The sequence below is a fragment of the Trachinotus anak genome, unplaced genomic scaffold (assembly GCF_046630095.1).
Source record: "Trachinotus anak isolate AG129_WGS33_773 ecotype Australia unplaced genomic scaffold, CSIRO_AGI_Tana_v1 ptg000007l, whole genome shotgun sequence".
Classification (NCBI taxonomy): Eukaryota; Metazoa; Chordata; class Actinopteri; order Carangiformes; family Carangidae; genus Trachinotus; species Trachinotus anak.
In genome coordinates, this window is record NW_027273858.1 from 14,718,762 (window position 1) to 14,740,887 (window position 22,126).

General features: G+C 38.0%; 2 protein-coding genes across 10 annotated transcripts in view; one reads left to right on the forward strand and one right to left on the reverse strand.

Annotated features, from left to right (window-relative positions):
- Positions 1-1,535, forward strand: part of adgrb3 (adhesion G protein-coupled receptor B3) — a 112,226-nt gene extending 110,691 nt beyond the window's left edge. For 4 of the 8 annotated variants that reach the window (XM_071480874.1, XM_071480876.1, XM_071480875.1 and 1 more), the window contains one exon: positions 452-1,535. In XM_071480874.1, coding sequence (XP_071336975.1) covers positions 452-697 — 246 coding nt within the window. In that variant the 3' untranslated portion in view covers positions 698-1,535. The remainder of the gene's footprint in view (positions 1-451) is intronic. The other 4 variants (XM_071480877.1, XM_071480880.1, XM_071480878.1 and 1 more) reach the window with 1 other exon arrangement.
- Positions 1,536-6,320: 4,785 nt separating this feature from the next.
- Positions 6,321-22,126, reverse strand: part of lmbrd1 (LMBR1 domain containing 1) — a 52,978-nt gene continuing 37,172 nt past the window's right edge. For both annotated transcript variants that reach the window (XM_071480883.1, XM_071480884.1), the window contains 5 exons: positions 19,664-19,768; positions 19,416-19,565; positions 17,726-17,807; positions 8,241-8,332; positions 6,321-7,815 (listed from right to left, as the gene is read on the reverse strand). In XM_071480883.1, coding sequence (XP_071336984.1) covers positions 7,705-7,815; positions 8,241-8,332; positions 17,726-17,807; positions 19,416-19,565; positions 19,664-19,768 — 540 coding nt within the window. In that variant the 3' untranslated portion in view covers positions 6,321-7,704. The remainder of the gene's footprint in view (positions 7,816-8,240; positions 8,333-17,725; positions 17,808-19,415; positions 19,566-19,663; positions 19,769-22,126) is intronic.

The following is a 22,126-nucleotide window of genomic DNA, read 5'->3' on the forward strand; positions in this document are numbered from 1 at the left end:
AAGTTCTTTTGTATAGAAAGCGATAACTACAATACACTCTCACTCCCCCTTTTTCTTTTTTTTTCCCCAAATGAATCTACTGCAGAGCTGGCTGCAGACATTAGTATCCATTTTGTATTCCCTGACTGGGAGCAGCTTCTCTCCCTTATTTGCAATAGTGTCTTTGGGACTGTCAATGAGAGCACATTCTGATGAATGGCTCACACATGAAGCCCATATAGCGCACCAGTTACTGATCTTGGGGAAAAGATAATTCTGCTATGACTCCATGAAAATAGTGTAAGCATGTTCACATTTAATACACTACCATTATCTTTTGTTATTTGATGCTTTCCACAGCATTAATCCATTCAATTAGCAATGGGAAGGAATTCATATAATGCCCTTTTGAATGCAATGACTTCACTTGAAAAGTATCTTTTTTTTTTTTTTTTTTTGGAAAAAAAAACAGTCTAGCTGCAGAGGATGTCATGCCACTAATATCACATCCCACTGGCCATGTTCACAGGACAAGGCAATGCCAAACAAGAACCCATGGGAGAGCTACAATCCAGCCTGTGAGTACCAGAATTACGCCACTATGAATGTACTAGAATCTGACACCAAGGACTCACTGGAGATGACGCCTGCAGAGTGGGAAAAGTGTGTCAACTTACCCTTAGACGTCCAGGAGGGAGACTTCCAGACTGAGGTCTAGAGGGTGAAGAAGGAGAAAATGCAAACTAGGAAAGGAGCAGGAAAGGATGTATTTTGCACTGAATAAAGCAACAGACTTTTCTAACAGCCTTGGCATACATATCTGGATAATACGAGTGTGGCAGGGACATTATGTGCCAATACAATATAAGGACTGAGGAGAGAGAAAAAAGAAAAAAGGGAAAAAAACATCAGTGTTACTTTTTGTATTCTCACTAGTGTACTTAGTGTGGGGCAGCCTGGTGTACAATATTTACCATCATGTGTTTCAAATTATCTGTTGAGGAATTGGCTAAAAAAGGTAATCTCTCTAGATGAAACCTCACAAAGCAAATGACATGCCATGTCGTCCCAGCTTCATTGGGTCTAGTTTTGATTTCATAAAACTTGACCCGGGAGCACAATGTATATATTTATGCAGGTTTTTAAAAAGTTTATAACAGTCTGTTTGGCCATTACTACACTTTTTACTTTATAATATAAAACATGGGAGGCAAAGAGGATTTTTTCTGTCATATTAAAATGAATGTTTGTCAAGCTACATTCTTCATTGCTTTAAATGCAATAAAGATAATACTCACTTTTATATAAATAATATATTTCACAACTTTAATACTGCAGAATCTGCTTGAAGGATCCCAGCAAGCTCTCTCATCTGCAGCTCTGTATAAAATATTTAAAAACAAAATGTTGTATGGTGTAAATAAACTTTTGTCTACATATGTTTTACTTGTGCCAATTTATTTTAATGAGAAAAAATGCCAACCTGATCAAAAGTTATAGCGAAAAATGTTAACATTTGAAAAGGAATGTAAATAAAAGAGGAAATATGTTCGTACTGCTTCAGAGGTTGTGTCAAGTTTATGTGGTTTGTGGGGTTGTGAAATGCATCGCTGACCTTGCTTGAAATCAAATGATATGGGGGGGGGGGGTGTGAGTGGATATGGAAAAAGAGTATTAATGGTGGAAAATTAGCCCTCAAAGAGGACTCATCATTGACAGTAACACATTACTCCAGAAAACCTTGAAAACTGCTTGGACTTTTGTTCAACACCCAACCTTTTCCCAGGGTTAGTTTAGTCAAAATGTCAAAGAAGTTCTCTCCAGCACCTCACGCACTATTCCCTCTGATAACTTTTAGCTCAGGTTAGTCATTCCCTCTGTGATTTAAACCGCACCTTTAACTGCAGTTGAAGGTAACTACTGTAAAGTTTCCCGACTAACCCTGTATGTGATTTCTGAATTTGATTAGGAAACATTCAAACTCCCAACAGGTTTCTGTGCCTCCAGAAGGTTCACCTGATAAGATCAGTTCAGATCTTCCGGGGCAGACAAGGCCAGATAGAGCACGAATGGGAAAAGGTGTGAGGGTGTAGAGAAAATCTTGTTTGTTCTGTCTGGTGGTTTGCAGTATGGCTGGCACGCCGGCAATGAGAGCATCAGTATGTGTCCTCCCTCTGGGGAGCAGTGGTCCACCCAGCAGGAGAGGAGGAAGAGATGGAGGAGGAGGAGGAGGAGGAGGAGGTGTGAGTTGGACCTGCACCATCAGTGAAGAATGATGTCAAGAAATAAAAGGGGGAAGCAGACAATAAAGACGCACTCAGTTGTGCTCTGCTACAATATAAATTAAGCTGATTAATTAATGTGGTGACATTAATGTCTGGATTTACACTGCATTTCAATTTAGACTAGCAGGCATAATTAGGTTAATTATATACAGTACTGCTGCCTATTAGAGGCTCTTTTTTTTTTTTCATTAATGTGCTGTCGTCCAATAGAGTGAGGTGCCTTTACAGACACTGTCATCTTATCACTGGCTCTGGTTCTGTTTCACACTGAAAACTGTCAATTCCATACAAAGCCTAGATAAGCAAGACTAATGATCTTTATAAAACATGATACATTTCAACAATATGATTTTGAGTTTGATGGCAGAACATAATATTATTTTGAATTTTGAGTTTGAACCAGCCACTGCTGGAACACTCCTGCTATATGCCACTAAATGGTTAGCTTAAGGACATGAGTATCGATGACTCTGTTATGTTTTGTGTTTGAAAGAACATACAGATTGGGCTGTACACTTGACATAAGCTGCTGATGTATTTCTTTTAATTACCATTTGTGCAACTCTTTTTTTATTCCCTAAAATTGTAACCGCTTGCGTAATAGATGTATGGCTGACAGCCTTTATCTTCCATAGAAGGAACATCATTTGGAGAAAGATGGAAACAGACAAGTTTCAGTGCCTCCAGAGATAATTTATGTGTTTTTATGGCCTAATGGTATTCAAATGAGAAGCACGAAATGTGTATGGGATCAAAGTTCTTCATCAGCTCTACTGGGTGAATTATGTCAACTGTCAGATGACTGTGCCATGTAATGACTCACCAGCAACTGAGCATGGCAAACAAATAAACAATATGAAAAGGCCTATTTTAAGAGGGGCTTTAAAAGTATTTAGGTGTACTAGTTTCCATAAACAGAATTGATCACTGTGCTGGGGAAAACACGCTGCCACCTTTATTTTAACAGCTTCTGTGTCTTCAATAGGCACCATATGCAAATAAGTCTCTAGACAAAATCATGAGTATCACAGTGTCTCTGTGCCACCACTCGCTGCAAGCCTTTAAATAGAAAAGTTAAAACGCAAACATGAAAAAAAATCCAACCCTGTGAAATACTTCACTCCCTGTGAAGTCTTGCTTGAACTTAGATTAGTCTCTCTATGGCTCCGTTAATGAGAGTAATACAGCTAAGATTATGATGATGACTTTTAATGATTTAATATTTCACACTTGAGCGTCATTTAATGGAAATCCTGAAGAACATTTGGGTTTTAGTGCACAAATGACAGATTTCATTTTGTAACCGTGTCTGTTCAAAGGTTGACAATCTGCCCTGTGTCCAAAACTGGAAAGCTGTAGCAGGAAGTTGTTGTTGACTGGACCTGGAACATGTTGACAAGCCTGCTGGACCAGTGTTCATTTGGGAGTGAGTGGCAGGTCCCACTGGCCCGTAAGAGCAAAGAGGTTAACCTGCTTAGGGGCTGCAAACACTGAATCAACATAATCACATTGGTCCTGCCTCACTTTCCTCCCTGGAGGCACGACTGAGGGCTGAGCCAAACTATTGGTCTATCAAGGGCCTGTCAGAAGAGTTAATGCCCAGAGGAAATACTTGAGGCTGCCCAAAAGTCACAGAGATCGTTCCAGAAAATTTTATGGAGGACATAATAAAAGAGGAAAAGTGAGGTTTCTCAAGCATAATGTTTGGCAAAACAATAATACTTTCTGGACAAACACATGATTCAATGACATTAGCGATTTCCCTAACTTTTCATTCAGCACCATCATCAATGTTTTGCTGCGTTTGTGTCGTGTTTCAAGCAGGAGAACCTGTTCACGTCTGTCTCCTCATAGGTGTCTGGAATCAATGTCAACAAACTTCAGTTTTTGTTTATAGTTGGCTTAATATGGAAGCCAAGAACAACCATACTCCCAATTATTCTTTTAATGCTCGTGACACTGATCTTGAATCAAATGTTCTCAATAATTATCCTGTGATCTTTGGAGAACGTGATAAATGTTCTTGTTATCTTGAGAAATGTGCATTTTGTTTTTCTCAAGACAACGAGACAAATGAATCTGTTATTACATGAAAATGTAATAATTACAAATGATGAACTCGTGATAATGGCATTAAGAAAACATTTCGTTCTTGGCTTCTGTAGTTTTACTTGGTAATAAACTGCTACAAATACAGAACAAAAGAATCTGGGCTGTTCATCTAGTGTGACTACAAAGTTAGCGCTATTAGGCAAAACAAGCATTTATAATTATTTCAATTCTGACATGGTTTACCCCCAGAATTACAAAAGCTAATGAAATCAAAATATTTTGATAGCTTAGAAAAAAAGTATTGTCCAACTTGGAGACAAACTTCAGGAAGTTGGCTAACGACGATGTATGTGTCAGAAAAAACTATAATTACCTGTAAAACTATAACTGTACTTTCCAGGATAGTTGCACTTGAAATGAAGAAAAAGTTTTGAAACCCTCAACAAAAATGAAACTTTGGAAGGCTCCACAGCAGGTACTTGCCATGCACTATATAATCCATTATGGTCTTTCATCTTGTGGAGCAGTAAGATAGATGATGGCTACACAGGCCCCTGACAATGGCTGTCCTGTTGTGTAATTTCTCTGGTATCTTCAGTACTCCACACAATCACCTCAACTGTCAAAGGCCCATACAATGAGCAGTTTTTTTAAGGTATTGTTTTTACAGTTTCTGGAGTTGTGATATTAGATAATCACATAAAATAATGGACAGAAAATTATTTTCATTGCTTCACCGATAATTATTAGGACCGGGCATGACACAAATTGGGATGTAAGGTTTCAAATGCTTCAAACTGCAAAAAATATTTTTCATTAATGTATTCATTAAACTGTGTTCATTGTTCCCCAACATACTTATCAGAGGAGACTAAAAAACAAGGGAGAAGATGAGACAACACTGGCTTTTGAAAAATGGGGATGACAAGAAAAGTTGCGCTCTAAACAACACAAATCCTCTGATCTGACACGTTGATCACACAGTCCTCTGCCAGAGTTCCAGGGCTTCATGTGGCTCAAGGCTTATTTGGTTTATTAGTGTATGTTGGGGTGGCATATTGCATAATGTCTTAACTCAGTGTAGATGTGCACAATAGTTATGACAAGGTATGCATACCACAAACTCTAATTGGACATGCACACAAAATGTCATGTAAATCCATCTGAGGCAAGCAGCGAGGAGTTACATACTAATCCAAGTAGAGATGTATTTAACTGTCAGTTTCATTTGACGCACGTCCTTATTACTCTAGAACTTGTTTTGAGTCAAAACCTCAGCTCTTAGCAGCAGAGCACACTTTCTCACTCACAGTATTATTTTGTCACAACGCTCGTTATCATCAGTGATTAATGAAGATAAATCCTGTCTGAGTATCACAGAATTAAAAGGCCAATTTTAAATTCCTTTATCTTCATCACAAACTTTAGAGATGGATATTCCATGTGACTCAGGAGAAACCACATTGCCAATGTTTTATAGACAGTGACATGAGGAATGATCAGGTGTTTCAGGGAGTATATTATAAAATTGCCATGGAGAGTTTTGAGTCAAACTGGCTCAGCAGCTGAAGGAACTGTATTGGTTTTAATTAAAAAAAAAACAAAAACCTCAACTTCAGGAAAGGACTCAGACAAGACTTTATAAATAAGTTGTTGAACCTCTGAAGCTTTGAACAAATGAAATGACTCAGAGTTAGCATGTGGCACACACTAACAATTAGACATGTACTCACTAACTAATTGTTACACCTACATGTACTGCAGCAACCATACGTCTAACCTCGTGACTGACAGGTCATTATGTGCAATACAGATACTGTGACTGAAAACCAATGTCACATAGAGATAACAATAACAGCTATATGTATGATAGCATGCTATAATATTAACCATTCATAACCATACGTACAATTACATCATGTTGTTGAGATCTCAGGATACAAAGCATGCACTGAATACCAGATATGAAAAAAGATATGAAAAAAGTGAAAAAACAGACTGTCATTGGGTGTTTAAAATTGTTTTATTTCTTTGAATACAGCAGGTATCATTCAATATTGTCAACCAGTCACAGGTGAAACCTGCATGTGGTACAGCTTCTGCAATCATCATCTAACCACATTTTCAGCTGCTGACTCCAGTGGTTCTCAATTCTCAGCAAAGGAAACTAATATCTCAAAAAAAAAAAAAAATCTAATTTAGGCTATTAAGCTGTCATTTACAGCGGTGTGTGCCCATCGTGGTAAAATGCATTCATGAGGCACAAATATTTGGTTTCCAAATTTAAAAAAAGTCATACTCATATTCACATTATATTCATATTATCTGTGAATTTGTTAATTGTTAATTAATCAACAATTTGTATTTAATCTGACAGACTGCTAAATATCCTAATACAGCTGAAAAAATAATAGTTCTATGTTACAAGCCTGCTGCTGAAAATGAGAAGTATCCATAATTAAAAGAAAATTACACCCATCCCATATCTTTGATTAATTCTATTTTTCCCCTATTTTACTCATGTTCTTCCAACACAGAGAGCAAAAAGCTGTTTAACCTATTTAATTAAAAACCAAAAATAACTGAACCCTTGAAAACACTACAGCCACAATTGGTCCTTTACATTTCACACACAGTGCAGGTATGCAAGTACAACAACATTTGCTTAAATAATGGTCTGAAACTGCAAATAACTAGATGCAGGAGTTAAAAGCAGCACATCCACTAGCAACGTATCTAATCCCAGACAAGAACAAGCAAAATGAACTGAAATAAAGTGTGACTGCTGTCAACACTTGTGAATCATTATTTTTATACCAATTAGCTTTTCAGAACATAAGCCGGCAAAACATGTAGACTCAATAATTTTCAGTATTTTTACCTTAAAAGGTATACTAAAGCCAACTATAGATGTATAGATGAATGTAAAGCATCTAAAAAGAATGTAGAATGGAAAAACTCAGTTTGTGTCTAAGCTCTGTCCCCAAATAAAGCTTAGACAAAGTTTTGAAGCAGCATATGACCCTGCCTCTATTGCTGCAATAATGTGTCTCCTCCAGCAGAAAAATGACCAATTTGTGTCAGCTTCAAACTGTTGAGAAGTCAATTCTCAAGGTAGGCTTGGGTTGGAGGACACTCCCAGAATCCCAAAGTCATCAATAATATTGACTGAGAAAGACAGTTGGAGCCGTCTCATTAAGGGGACGGACGCGTCAACGCAAAACAAGGCTGGAATCCACACGACACCACTGCAAGAACTCCTTAAGACCAATAAATTAAATTATGACAAATTACTGACAGTCATTTGTTTGTTTAAGAAACTGTACTTTCTAGTCCCTTTAACTTGGGGTTGGCATATCTACAAACCCCATCAAGCGAATTCTGATTTTCAGTGCACATATTCATCATCACTTATGTCTGAGTCATCGGCCTCCACCTCTCCTTCAATCACAGACTTCTTCCCTCTGCAGCAGGACACCACCAGACCAATGAGGAAAGCCTAAAAATAATAAGCAAAGCGCACATTAGGAATTATTTCATGAGGATCATTTGATAGAGTCATGACAGGAGCATCCAGGAAAAAGAGGCTATTCAATATAGGAGATTAGCTGTGTGCAGTCTTGGAAAAGCATTTTCCAGTCATCTTTTTTTCTGAATGGGAATTCAATTATGTGCGCCTGCTCACTCATTATTTCCTGAAGAAAATACTGAATTAAATTAAATGTTTTAAAGATGTTATTTCTGTAAATGTTTTATTGTTCAATAGATATAAAATAACGACCGTTTTGCAACGATTTGATCCACCTTTGCCAAATTAAGAGAAAAATCCAATCTGTTTGAGCTCTTTTCACCCCAAATTTTACTGTAATGCTCCTTCTGCTTAAAATCAAGCTCATGACATTTTATTTACATCCCTGAACTTACCCCAATAAAGGCCCAGTTACCGAAGTAGTAGATGGTACTGAAGAACCAGAACTTGTGGAGGAAAAGATAGGATCTGGTCACTGTGCACTGGTCTGAAAGGGACAGAGAAAACACAAGGAGGTCTGCATAAATCTTACTGTACAAGTTAACAAAAAAATACATGTACAATTAAAGACCCAGATTATTCAAAAGGAAAGAATTCAATCTATACAATACCAGGATATTTCTGTCTGTATGTTTGTTTCCCTGTCCTGTTAAATTTTGGCATTTTTACTTGTCACGTCTTCAACTAGAGAATATTTTTCACCATTCTGAGACCAAGTGGAAAAGTTTAGTATTTTTCTGGTACAGGGTCCCTGCATGACACAGATAAAACAGATAAATTACAGATAATTTAAAAAAAAAAAAACAACAACAAAAAAATGAGGACAAAGAAGTGTGGAAAAAGAATGAAAGAAATAGAAAACAAAAACAAAGTGTAATTGGTCTTGAAAACCAATGATGTCATGGTCTCCTGCCATGTCAGAATAATGTACAATTCCATCTGTCATTCTCAAAAACCAGAATCTATAATATTGTCCTGTTTAGGCTCAGGGGTTTATTCTTGACATTTGGGGCTAAACTCATGCCTCACTCCCTTAGCTATTCCTTAAGCAGAGGGCTGTGAGATGTGGCTGAAAGCTTAGGGAACAGCCAAGTAAGTGAACCATTAAAACTTATGAAAATAGATAAAATATAAAATGAAAACTTAGTACTACACAGCTTCCACAGGATGACAACACTGCTTTGGATCCCAACACAGAAGGTATTTCCATTGGAGAATACACAAGTGTTTTATGTATTTATATACAGTAGTTATATCTACTGCAGATTTTTGAATAAAGGTTCAGAGCCAAAAATGTTTTCAGCAGATGACAGATTTGAGTTAATGGTCACTATTTGGCAACCCCCTATAAAATGTAAAGGTTTTTACATTTTGAAGGCAAGTGGAAGGAAGGAAGGAAGGACAGAAGGAAGGAAGAAAGGAATGAAGGAAGGAATCATCATATAAAGTAAGAAAAAAGAAAAACTAGATTTCTTTCTCTGACTGATTATGGCGGTAGAAGGTAAAAGAGGAGTAACTAGGAAACGGTAAAGGAGGAGTGAAGAGAGGAAAGAAGACAGACATACAGCCTTCTCTGTGGTGTGGACTATCATCCAGAAAAATAGCATGAGTGCAATAAAATGCAAAACATATATTGTTACAGTGTTTATAATTGCACAACTTGTTATACATCTGTCTTTAAAAAAAGGGGGTGTGTACAAACTTAAGAACCAAACAGAGGCTATTACTACATGGAGCTGTGCCTCAGGCTATTGTGTCACTGTAACTAAAAAAGACAACCAGTCTTCTGAAAAGAGGAAAGACATGTCACTGTCAATGTGAATATGGTTAAACCCATGGATAAAAATGGAATGATGCAATATGCATTTGAAGGCATGCATCAAATGTATCCATTACACATCAAAAAGGCAAAAGGTAAAAAGGTGAAAGCAAGGATACGCAAGGAGACCCTGCAAGTTGTGCAAGAGGACAATAGGTTATGGGTTACAAATGCGTCGCCCATTCTCTGATGAGGTAAAATTAATGCAACTTCATTTTCTGCACTCGCAAATTTTCCAGATTATTATGTGACCTGAAAATTTTCAAATGATTTTTAATTTTTTATATATATATATATATATATATATATATAATTTATATCAAGCTATACCAAGCTATGTGACATCATCATATTATATGTGTGTGTATGTGTGTAATCTGTTTGCGTGTGCCTTAGTCATGAATAAACCAGCTAAGAGAAACTGTGATATCCTTGTGTGATGTCCTTGCCCTACAGTAGATTGAAGAGTCCCCCACAGAAAGTATGAAAAGCTTCGCACGCCTGCTAACCTCCTTTACCAAGCAGCACATCATTTTCTTATTCATCAAAGGGATGCTTGTTTCTAATTTCTCTTTACCACGAATGCAGAAGCCAGAGTGTACACAAAGAAACCAATATGTTCTCCAGTAGTAATCCGTTTAATGAACCAATGTGAACCTGACGCTGACTTCTAATGCTGCCATTTACAGGGAGGACATTTCACAACTTTATTCTGTTGTGTTCCTGGAGTGACATTTTGTTGCTATGACCAAGGACAGCTCAATCCGTATTGATTGAGCACCATAAAACACGTCAAAACAAAAAAAACCTGACGAGAACGACTCATTTATTACATATAAAAGCCAATTGCTTTTGTTTTTGTCTGTGAAGCAGCTCTGTGCTTTATGCTGATGACATAACCTTTGAGACTTAGCTCTCCAGTTTTTGACAGGACTGATACAGCTATTGATCTGCCTGGCACAGATGGCAGGAAAAACATAAAAATTCTAAAGCCCAGTTCTTCCCTTTTATGTGCATGAATGGGTATTGGCAAGCACAGGAAATGCTGGTGACGTCAAATGTGGAAAGTGCCAATGATATGCATGCAGTGTCTGAGTCTCTCCTCTGTGCTTCAATTCCTTTTTTTTTTTTTTTTTTGTGAAAACACAGGAAGAAAGGCAGAGGGACAAAAATGCTTCCCTTCTGATCACATGTATTAATTAGCTTAGCCATGTACACTAAAGCAATAAAAAAGACAAATATTTCAATACACTCCTGATTAGACTTATATAGTATCAATGGAACAAGGCCACCGAGAAAGTCCACAAAGCTGAAGTGAAAATGAAATGCACTGTCTGGCTATGTTAGAGAGCCATCTGGAGCATTAACGCTAACCCTGCTGAGCTGCTCCTATCACACTGTTTCTTACACAGCTCTTCACACTGACTTGAACCCCATGAACGGTGCAATCAGACTTATACCAAGCTATGTGACATCAAGTTCCACAGCAATAACCCAGTGTGGTTTAGAATTTATTCATTACAGTCAGTATTTTCAAAAATCTAGATCTGTAGTGTTTCATCTATAATCAAGATTAGATAGAGAGGTCCCCTGGGAGCGCTGAAGGTGTACCAGCAGTCAGCTTTTGCTTCACCAGGATCAATACACAACAGAAGAAGCAGGTCTATCTTCATCCCCATGACCCTGCTCTTCTCCTCCGGTGCCTCAGCCATCTGTAGCCTTCCAGCTGCTCACCTGAATTGCACGGCTCCAAGTGGGACCTACAGATGGTTCACAACAGTGGTCTGCCTAAATATATTATCATGTACGCCACTGACCCCGCTTCACCTTGAAATCATTACTGTTCTCTGAGAAGAGCATGGGGCAGTGTGCGAGTGCAGGTAATTTCACCTTGACTCATGATACCCGGGTGAGTGCTGCCCTGTGTAGCATGATGCATTATGTATAACTTTCATCTCTGCATTCAAACACAAATACATGCATAAAACCCTATGCGCGTGTGCGCACACACACACACAGTGTCTGTTGTAAAAGCCTCTCTATCAGCAAGCACTCGTGTACCTACACTGTATGCTTTTACTTTTCTCTCCATCTAAAGAGCAACAGAGCACTCTCATTCCAGTGTCCTTTGAGGATGCTGATGTTCCTTCAACTGGACTTTTTTTCAAATCTCTGGCCTCTAATATTAGTGTTGTTGATGAAAGTTCAACAAAAGCATCTTTTTCGCTGTGCAAAATTTTATTTTTTTATTTAATTAATCCATTTTGTCCATTTGAGCAGCGTTCAAAACCTTGAGATGCAGATACAAAAGACAACCTATGAAAAGGTAACCTAACTGGACCTTACCTAAAGCAATGACTACACCAGCAGGAGGCCATGAAAGAAAACTGCAGCAATTTACAAACGGGGTCTTGTTTTCTATTACAGCTGGTAATAATTGAATTATTTCACTTTTCTGAGATTTCTGAGATGCAGGGATGCAGTTAGAGCTCTAAAATTGAGCCCTTTGAAGTACTAATACAAGAACGTCACACAGCTTAACATCTGTCCCTTTATTTGCAGTCTGGTTTTAGAGGTCCTGACAGAGGTTTTTGGTCCAAACCAGCTCTTGAGAGAAACCACTGGCTCTTCAGCTGAAAGCTCCAATATTTTCAAAGGCTAGTTGGCAAGTATTGTTAATAGTGAAGCTCTTTTGATACAACTCTAAGCAAACAGAAATTCTTTGAAACTGCTTTTTCAAAGAATCGCCAGGTGGATTACAAGATGGACATTTTTCTTTCAAGAGAACAACTTTTGACTGACATATTCAATTGTAATGTAAATTGATGACGATCCCCTTGATGCAAAAGAAATTACTATTAATTTGTGTTGGGGTTGAGGGAGTCTCCTGTTGCAAATTGCCTGGGCACCAGACATCTCACAGGCAACACACGATATTTGGACCCTCCCCGCCCCCCCTTAAAACAATGCTGTGGAAACTGGCAAGTTGCTAGGAAACAGACAGCAGTCCACAGTGTGAAAACGCTCCTCTGTATCAGAAGTTTTATCACTGGGATTCAAACTAGAAGTGATGTGATGTCTTCCATGGTAAAAGCTGGATATTTACACAAAATGAAGCAGTTTTGAGAGGTCTTATACCATAATGTTTTACAATTTTGTCTCTGACAGTGTCAAACTTAGAGGTGAAATAGAACAAGAAATTCATCAGCTGCAATGACCCAGAGGGTGTTTGGTGGTAAATTGAGCTACTGTGTCGAAAACAAGCATTTGAATTGGATTTATTGATAAGAGTGAAATATACTTTCCTTTAAAAAAGGTGTTGAGCCACGATTCCATGAAAAATGATATTTTTCTTGACATACACAGGTTTCGTAATATGCCTTTACACAATGCACACTGTTCTTTTAGAGACTGAAACAGATTTAACTGGAAAATTGTTTTTGGTTTGGGGAAGAAAGTGAGTAAAGAGCGCTGTGTACAGAATTTCACAAAATTCATTGGGTAGACTGTCAAGGGAACTAATGTAACCAAATAATGGTAGTTGCCGATTTAGCGGTGGGGGCATTAAGAGGAATAAACAACAGAGTGGACTCATTATTAATTTTCTTGGATGAGGAGGTGATCATTACAGATGGATATGAAGAAAGAAAAATCTGTGATGAGAGCGGTCATAATGAAAGAAAATCGAATGCATCAATGAATGAGATGGAGACATTCAGATAGGTTAGACTGATTATTCACACTATTAAGATCCTTAATAATTAGACAATTGTCGGAAAAAGAAAAAAAAAACACGTAAAATATAGATCATCATCCGAGAGGATGGGAAGTACAGCCACATCTCATCTATGCTGACAAAGGCAGATGTGGATGAACGTAGATGCAAGTCTGAGTTTATGATCAAAGCAGCTCCCCCACCAGAAGCAGCAGCTTGAGCATCATGGTGGTAGGAATGATTTCATAGTGCAGCCTCATCTAATGCTGAGAATTCCTTAGGTTTCAGCCATAGAAAATAAAATTAAATTCATTAATAAAATTATTTATTGAAAGAACTCATAAAGTGATTTAATATATTAAAACCAAACTTGGAGAGATTTAGTGCTGCAAGGGTTCAAGTTTGTGCCAAGTGCTCGGGAGGGTAGGAATGTAAAATTAAATGGACTGAGATGAAACTTCTTCCCTATCAGCTGCTAAAGTAAAGAACAAAGCAGCATCGCTACTGCACAGAGCGCCAGACAGTAGACCTTTCAATAATGCACAAAGAGAACTTAGATTCTTCTTTTCCTGAAAACACCTTTATACCCTGTGTTTAATCATCATATACTGAAGAGGACTTTAGGGTTCACATTTTCTGGGGCCATGGCAACTAATTCCTGAAGATTCATTTTCCATTATGCTCGGTAAATGAGTAATGACGTGATAATGACTTTAGAGTAGATAATGGAGAGCTTGGCACTGAGCACCTGCTCTCCAAGATGTTAGTGTCATTAAACCACTGTGACAAACTGGCCAATCAGTCACCAGCTTGACTTCTATCCTTTCTTGCCTCAGCTGCCTTTTGAGCCAGTGTCACACTAAAGGTTATTACAAAGTGACGCCTGTTCTAAGGTTGATGCCATTTTCTACCACAAGACATTCCCATTCTTATTTTTCACATTCAAAGAGAGGGGCCTGAAATTTAGACACTAATCCAATGTCAATTCATGTCAATGTTTGTGTAACACAAACTCTGCGGTAAGTTGTTTTTTTCTCCTAGGAGACATGGCACAAAGAATACTATTTCTATGTTTACAAAAGAATTACCAATATAGTACACTATCTGATTTAATGTTGTAATGTTGGCTTTGGGTTTTTTTTTTTTTTTAAATGCTTGAGCCAACCAGGATGCAACAGGTATTTGAATACCACAACACACAGACCAGGCCAAATGTATGTAACAGATATTATACCATATACATACATACTGTAATTTCATTCATGTATCTTCCTATGTGTTGTTGTGTTGTATTTTATTTTTAAATACAGTGGGGAAATGAAAATGCCACAATAAAAATGTTTTCTAATTAATTATCTATCTATCGATCTATTTAATCAACATGACTTTTCATTCTGTAGTTGCTCAGACTGATTCTCAGTACAAATGATCAAGCATCACACATTAGTTTAGATAAGCTGGTTGGTTGACACACCAAGTGTTGCTGAAGTGTTCTCTTCTTTGGGAAAAAGGAGTTGATCCAGACTGGGAAAGAAAGAGTTGCACTCTTTCGCCACACAAGTGAAATGTCACCTGTTACTTTCTACAGTATATCAGCCACTAGGCTTCTGATTGTGTTCCCCCTCAGTCACATGTGTTGTCTCTGCTTGACACTGCCTCCTCCTTATGGTAGGTGGTAGAACGGCTGTTATGAAAGTGGGAGCCATTTCAAAGATGGCCAAAATAGGATCAGTTTCCCTCAACTGGTCAAAAGGGAGACAGAATAATTACATTTGGCTGTTTTCCTGGTGACTCTGACACTACAACCCATTCAGTGGAGAGCACCAAAATTGTTCTCAATAATTAATACTACGTGGGAAAAAAACTGATTTCTCTTTTTACGAAGTGAGGGTCCTGTGGTGCCAGGAACATACTTTACGTACTTAATTCAACTCAACTCTAAGGGCTATCTATAACCTCTCTTGTAGACAGTCACAATACAGCCTGCAGGCTGCATTAAACTAAATGCAAAAGTGGTGCAGAATCACTGATGAATCTGTTTGGGTTAATTGTGATGGATAGCAAACAAATTATTTGTTTGAGAAAAACAAACAACCAAACAAAGAATGCTAATTCATTGCCACAACTCTGTCTGAGTAGTTATGTAAACAAGAGTATGGGGGATTGTCAGTTTATGTAATTACTGAATGTAGTATTGGCATTATTGACATATTATCATGTGTAAACATAGCTGGACTAATTGAATGGTAACTTATTAATCACTTAGGTAAATATGGCCAAAGGTAACCAAAATCATACATCATATTTTCTTTCTTATTCAAAATGTTTCCTGGAATTGTTGGAACTGCATTGGTATTAAAATTGGTCTTCATTTTACAGTATACACAAAACAAGGTGATAAAGGTTTCCATGACATAAAGAAAGGGACATCAGCCACATAGGAGAAGCAGCTCTGGTTGCGTTTCTACATTAAGATATTGTAAATACCCAATACCACTCATTTTATGTGTGGCAAGAATAGCTGATTTTATTGGTCACGGCCGTTGTATTCTGCCTAATCAGACCAGTCTCTAAATATGTTTCAGCTTGGCCGTGGGCCTTTGGCCACAAAAATAGCAACACTGACCGCTGACTGCCTTTTGTGCAAGGTGCTGCTGATTCATGAGAACAGGGCCTAAAGAGGTGCACTTCTTTCATATGTCAAACGCATTAGTCCATTAGCATCTCCATGTTGTACAACCCTTATATAATCATCAATCATGGCCCATACCCACTGCAGAGAGCCCGACCACATATGCTAATCACTACTGGCTCTTTCTCGATTTACAACAAAGATTCACTTTCAGTGATAACTTGAAAACTACGACCCTATAAGGCCTTTTCTGCCATAATCAACACATTCAGTATCCTGATTACAATAGACAGACACTATTTATGGATGGATTTATGGATGGATGGATGGATGGATGGATGGATGGATGGATGGATGGATGGATAGATGGATGGATGGATGGATGGACCATATACCAACAATCTCTTCCTGTACTACACTATAATGAATACAACAACAAGCAACAGCATTATTGATGTAGTGATTGAATATCAACTTTATAGGTTCTTTAAGAGAGCTATCAGCTAATTAATTTGGGCAAAGCCTCTATGCTGCAATGTGTAAAAAACCTGCCCACAAGTAGAAGAAGTAAACAAATAAACTGCCTTTAATGCCTGCAGTTACTCTCTGCCTCTGTAAGTCTACATTCTATTTGATGTCAAACTTTAATTTAAGACTAAAGTATCAACGTGGATTTAAAAATTATAATAATATTAATAATAAATGTTCAATCCCCAAGAGGTGAAAACCAACTTGATGCTGGACAGACAAAACTCCTTGTAAAAAAACAAATTGCAATCAACCAAACTAAAACAAAAAATTAAAGAAATTAGTTTTCAAATGACCTAACTGTCAGATAGCCTTCCTACATATGACTAACTAAACAGTACTACATGGCGCACAGTCAAAAGATGCCTTCAAGAGGAAATCTATAACATGAAATATACTTAATTGACTGTAAGAATGAAACATTCCCACTGAACTGTTTTCATTTGAACTTTACTCAATTGTTTTATAAAATACTTGACATTTAAACCCGACAACGCTCATTAGCTACTCTAATTATATTCCAATTCTGCATCTTCTGGGAGAGCATCCTTTGAATAAAATAATAATTCTCTGCACAAACAGACCCCTGCTAACAAAAACAAGCATGCACAAGAGCTCAAACACTCCTACAGGTTAAAGATAGACTTGTCTTAGTGGATGATTTTGTCCAAAAGTCAGTCTAAAGTATAAATGGTTGAACTGGGAGAAAACATGCACGTATGATACAATATACATATATCTCTATCTCAGAACAATCTCTGGCTTTATAACCAAATATAGTGATTTTATCATATCCCCTCCACCACCGACTAGAGCCTGGCTTGACCATTAGGCAAATGAATAAATTACCATGATAAAGCTTACTTGTATGATGTATGTTCACACATTTGTGTTTTCATGGCTGATTTACCATAATATGCGTTGGCATGGAGACAGTAAGAGGCGATGTACTGCATTAGTAAATGTTTGTCCTTGGAATTATTCCCTCTGATGAATAATGAACGGCGATAAAGATTACTGAACAGTGTTCCAAACGAAATGGCCGGGTTGTACACTGTCCTTCCTTTCTTCTAGTATAGACTCGCCTTGTGAAGAATAAATCTTTGATGATGTGTTGTAAGTTCTTCCAGCATCTCACTATTAGACCAGTGCTACCTTACTGTGCGAGCAGAGATGACAGACTTACCCTCAGGTGCGTCAGCATCACAGATCCTTGTGGTGCCAAATGTAGCATTCCCAGATGTAGCACCCGCTGAGGGCATCTGACTCTGATCAAAACAAAAAAATAACACAAGACTTGGTCAAAACCTAGTATATGGCTGGGTTTGGTGTGGTCAATGTGCGAAACTGAGTACTTAAGTCAGGAAAATTGCTGTAAACAACTGACATCATCATGGTAGTATTTGCCTTCTGCCTAATGTCAGTCAGTTTCAGCCCTTTATCTGTTTGCTTCTCTCCTGTTTCAATACAGCTGAATTTTCAATAAAGCTGTTCTAATTTACATGTTTCTCTGTTTCTGCTGTCAGACAATGCAACAAGTTTAAAATAGAGACTGAAACACAGCCCCATTACGACAACATGTTAACCAGCAGTCACTTCTAAGCCACTTGTAAGCTGCTGCTCTTCTCTGTTAAAATCCTGATTTTATAACCATGACACCATCTGACAAAACCTCCAAACACATAAAGACAAAGACTGCGCTGTGATTTCAGCTATATTTACTTATAAAATGATCACTCAGAGAGAAAGTTAGAAACAACACAATATCGTTCTTATTTTGTCTCTCACACAGCACACAGCCTCCATCTGGGTAACAAACTGCTGCTCTGCCTCTCCGCCACTCACTAAACAGAGTAGACACAGTGAGAGGTGTGCCTCTCATTTGCTGAGCAGTACTGGCGATTATTTTCAGTGGAAAGTAGCCAAGCTTTGTCTAAAATGTCACTGGATTTGTCACTAGGTGCCTTTTTGAAAAAAGTCTCTAAATCACGCAACAAACACGCAAAGTTGGCAACGCTGCAGGCTGTAAATACCACACTAATAGAGACGTTTGTGCCAATAACAAAGAAATATGACAAACTACTTTGTGCAGTAGACAGAGATTTAAGCCTTAAGTGACATAATATTTTACAAACTAACAGAAAAACCTCCAGGACGTTTTCCAGAAGATGCTTCAAGTTTTTCAGTTTACACAAAACACAAACACAGGTAAGCATGATGTGATTTACAGACATTTAAAGATTTGCTTCACTTAAAAGAACTGTAAAGATTACTAAAGTAACTAAAGGGGCTTAAATTGAAGATATTTAATGTCTGTACTATCTAGACAACACTGTTTATGCTTGGCTGGTATTGAGAGACAATATATTCAGATCCTGTCGGTAAAAAGGCAGCAGCTGATAGGAATAAGCCATGTTTACCCTGTGAGTCATACAGAGCTGGTTTTAAAAAGGTTTTTTTTTTCCCTCTCATTTAAAAAAGAGGATGTTTCAGCAAAAACAACACTAAGGTTCATTTTAATTATGCTGTTTAAAAGATTTTTGGCATTGACAAAAGGGTGCATCTTAACCACTTATACACACCCCACATGCACACACAGAAAGCAGAGCTACATCAGATCACACAGGAGGGGGGTTGACTGTCAAACAACAGAGCCACACAGTAATGGCCGCACAGTCTGATACATATGGACAGAAACCAAGAGGAACAAGAGTCTAAAAGCCCCACTACCAGCCCCTAGAGACCATGCTGCTGCCTACATCCACCTGGACCGAAGTGGTTTGAACCCAATGACTGACCAACACTGCCATTGTTAGAGCCCCATTGTCAGAGCTTGCGCTCATCAGCAAGACAGAAAAGTGTATGCTTTTCCTTACCTGTACAAGATATTTCTGGCTGCCATACATGACATATTGTGGGGCTAGGCTGTAGATCATGTAGCTGGTGTGAAGGACAATTAGGAGAAGAATCATGCAGAGGAAGAGAAGAGCCTGGGGACGAGTTCTCTTTGGTCTTATTTTGTACAGCTGAAAAATAAGAAAATACATTAATGTGCAATTAATAGTGTATTCATATTGGTGTATTTATATTTTTATGGTAACACACATGTAGCACATATGCTTACCCTTATCCAGAAGAACCAGATGCCCATGTTGCGAATGCCAGCCATCGATGTGAGTACAAAGTACATGGTGATGACTGTGATCAGGATATAGTCCAGTGGGAAAACCTGTGATACCAATGACAAAGGTCAGCTACATGTCTCACATGTGCAAATCACATATAAAGTCATTCAGCCTGGCTGCCTCCCAAGGATGCTTGGAGCTGTTGATGAGCAAATACCATCAACACAACTTGGTCCAGCCCAATTAATCTAGAGCACATCTGAGCTGGTCACTGTGCAGTGCACTCAGACATTGTCAGGACTGTTAAACACGTTTTTTCAGTAAAAAGATTAATTACAGATGCAGTTCAAACATAAAAGCACAGTGCGTGTAACATATAAATATTTATCGATTGTGTTCTACGAGCTAAAACGTTCTGGTTTAACCTCAAACCTGATCCCCATAGTATTCCATTGGTGGTATGGTGCACTTAATTCCTTAAATACCAAGGTCATACGTCTAAACACTGGCCTTCGACATTTAATCAATGCCACTGTCTATGAAGCAATTCTTTAATGGTCCCAGCTGTCAGTCATTTTTTCTCTAAAATCTACTGGAGAATACTAAGTTTAACAGAAGATATTCTGTTCCATGTCCAGACCTGTGGCAATGAGCTGGAGGAAAGATGTAATGGTAGTAATTTCATATTCTGTCAATCTTGACAGTTCACATTCAAGATAATTACAGTAAGACTTTGGTCATTTAACACTGCACATACAGTAGCAAGAAAAAGTAAGTGAACACTTTGGAATTACCTACATTAACAATAACAATCGATTTTAAATAATAAAACACAAACTATTGTATTGTTCTTGTCCACATCGTTCAAACTTTCACAGTGTAGGTTGGAAAAAGTATGTGAACCCCTCAGCAATGACATCAACAAAAGCTAAGTGGAGTCAGGGGCTTTCAGACCTGGTGTCCAATCAATGAAACCAGATTGGAGCTGTGGGTTAGAGCTACTTTAACTTGTGAAAAAACACTGAACATTTTGATTTTACCATTCACAAGAAACATCTGCTGATATAAACCATAGTTTGTAAAGAAAAGAACTGTTGATTTGCACAAAGCTATCTCAAAGAGGTAAGATAGTCATCAGACCACAGTTAGACAAACTGTCTATAAATGGAGATGATTTAGTTCTGGAGTTACTCTCCCTAGAAGTGCGCAACCAGCTAAGATGACTTTAAAAGCACAATGCAGAATGATCAATAACATAACAAAGAACCTCAGAGTAACATTTAACGGCTTAAAGGAATCACTGGAGCTGGTTGACATCTCTTTTCATGAGTCTATCATATACAAATCATGGTGCATGGCTGCATGGAGTATGGTGTCCTGCCACAGAGGAAGCAACTACTCTCCAAAACAACATTGCTTTGCCAAGGTGACATACGGTGGAGAGAGCATCATGATTTGAAACTTGAAACTCCACATCCTCAAGGGGAAAATGAATTCCCAAGTTTATCAAGATATCTTATAGCATCATGTCAGGGTGGCTGTCCACCTGCTAGAGCTCAGCAGAAATTGGGTAATGCAGCAGGATGATGACCCTAAAGATCAAAGTAAATCTATTACAGAGGGACTTCAAACAAAGACCGTCCACCTTGTGGCCGAGCCAGAACCCAGACCTAATTCCAGTGGATGTGCTGTGAAATTACCTAAAGAGAGGTGAAGCAAATCTCTAAGAAAGAGCGGTCAAAAAGTCTTCCTGAACATTGTGCAGGTCTGATCGGCAGCTGCCGGAGGTGCTTGCCTGCGGTTACTGCTGCCCAAGGAAGTTCAACCAGTAATTAAATCCAAGGCTTCACTTGCTTTTTTTCACTGGCACTGCGAATGGTTAATGGCTATTTTCAATAAAGATACAAAATATTAGAATTGTTTGTGCGATATTAATATTAGTTTAAGTAAAATGTGTTTGTCTGTACTTGACTTGGATGAAGATCAGATCACATTTCATCACCAGTTAATGCAGAAAACCAGATAATTCCAAAGGGTTCACAAACTTTTTCTTACCATCATATCAAGGTTTGTGCAGTTTGCACTGGGTTGCACAAGAAACAAAGTAAAATTGCTTAAAAATGTTAGTGGTTCATCAACCTGTGGCTTGTAACTATGGACATTATTACATTGAAATTAAAGATAGTAACTGACACATAAATATCTGATAGTGGTTGCCTTTTGGATTGCTCAAAAACTAATATGCAGGATTTGATTATTTCAATGGTACTAAGGCAAGAGAGGTGAGAAAAAGAAGCAAATACATTTGATTCATTAATCAGCATCCATGGGTTTCCAAGTTACACCAAGGTTTTCTTTGGATCTTTTCGGGTTTGCAAAATTCTGAGGCTGTTCTTTGATGCAATACATTAGCCGTTTAATTACATGTTTCAATATATCTATCTTTTGTAATATTTCATTAT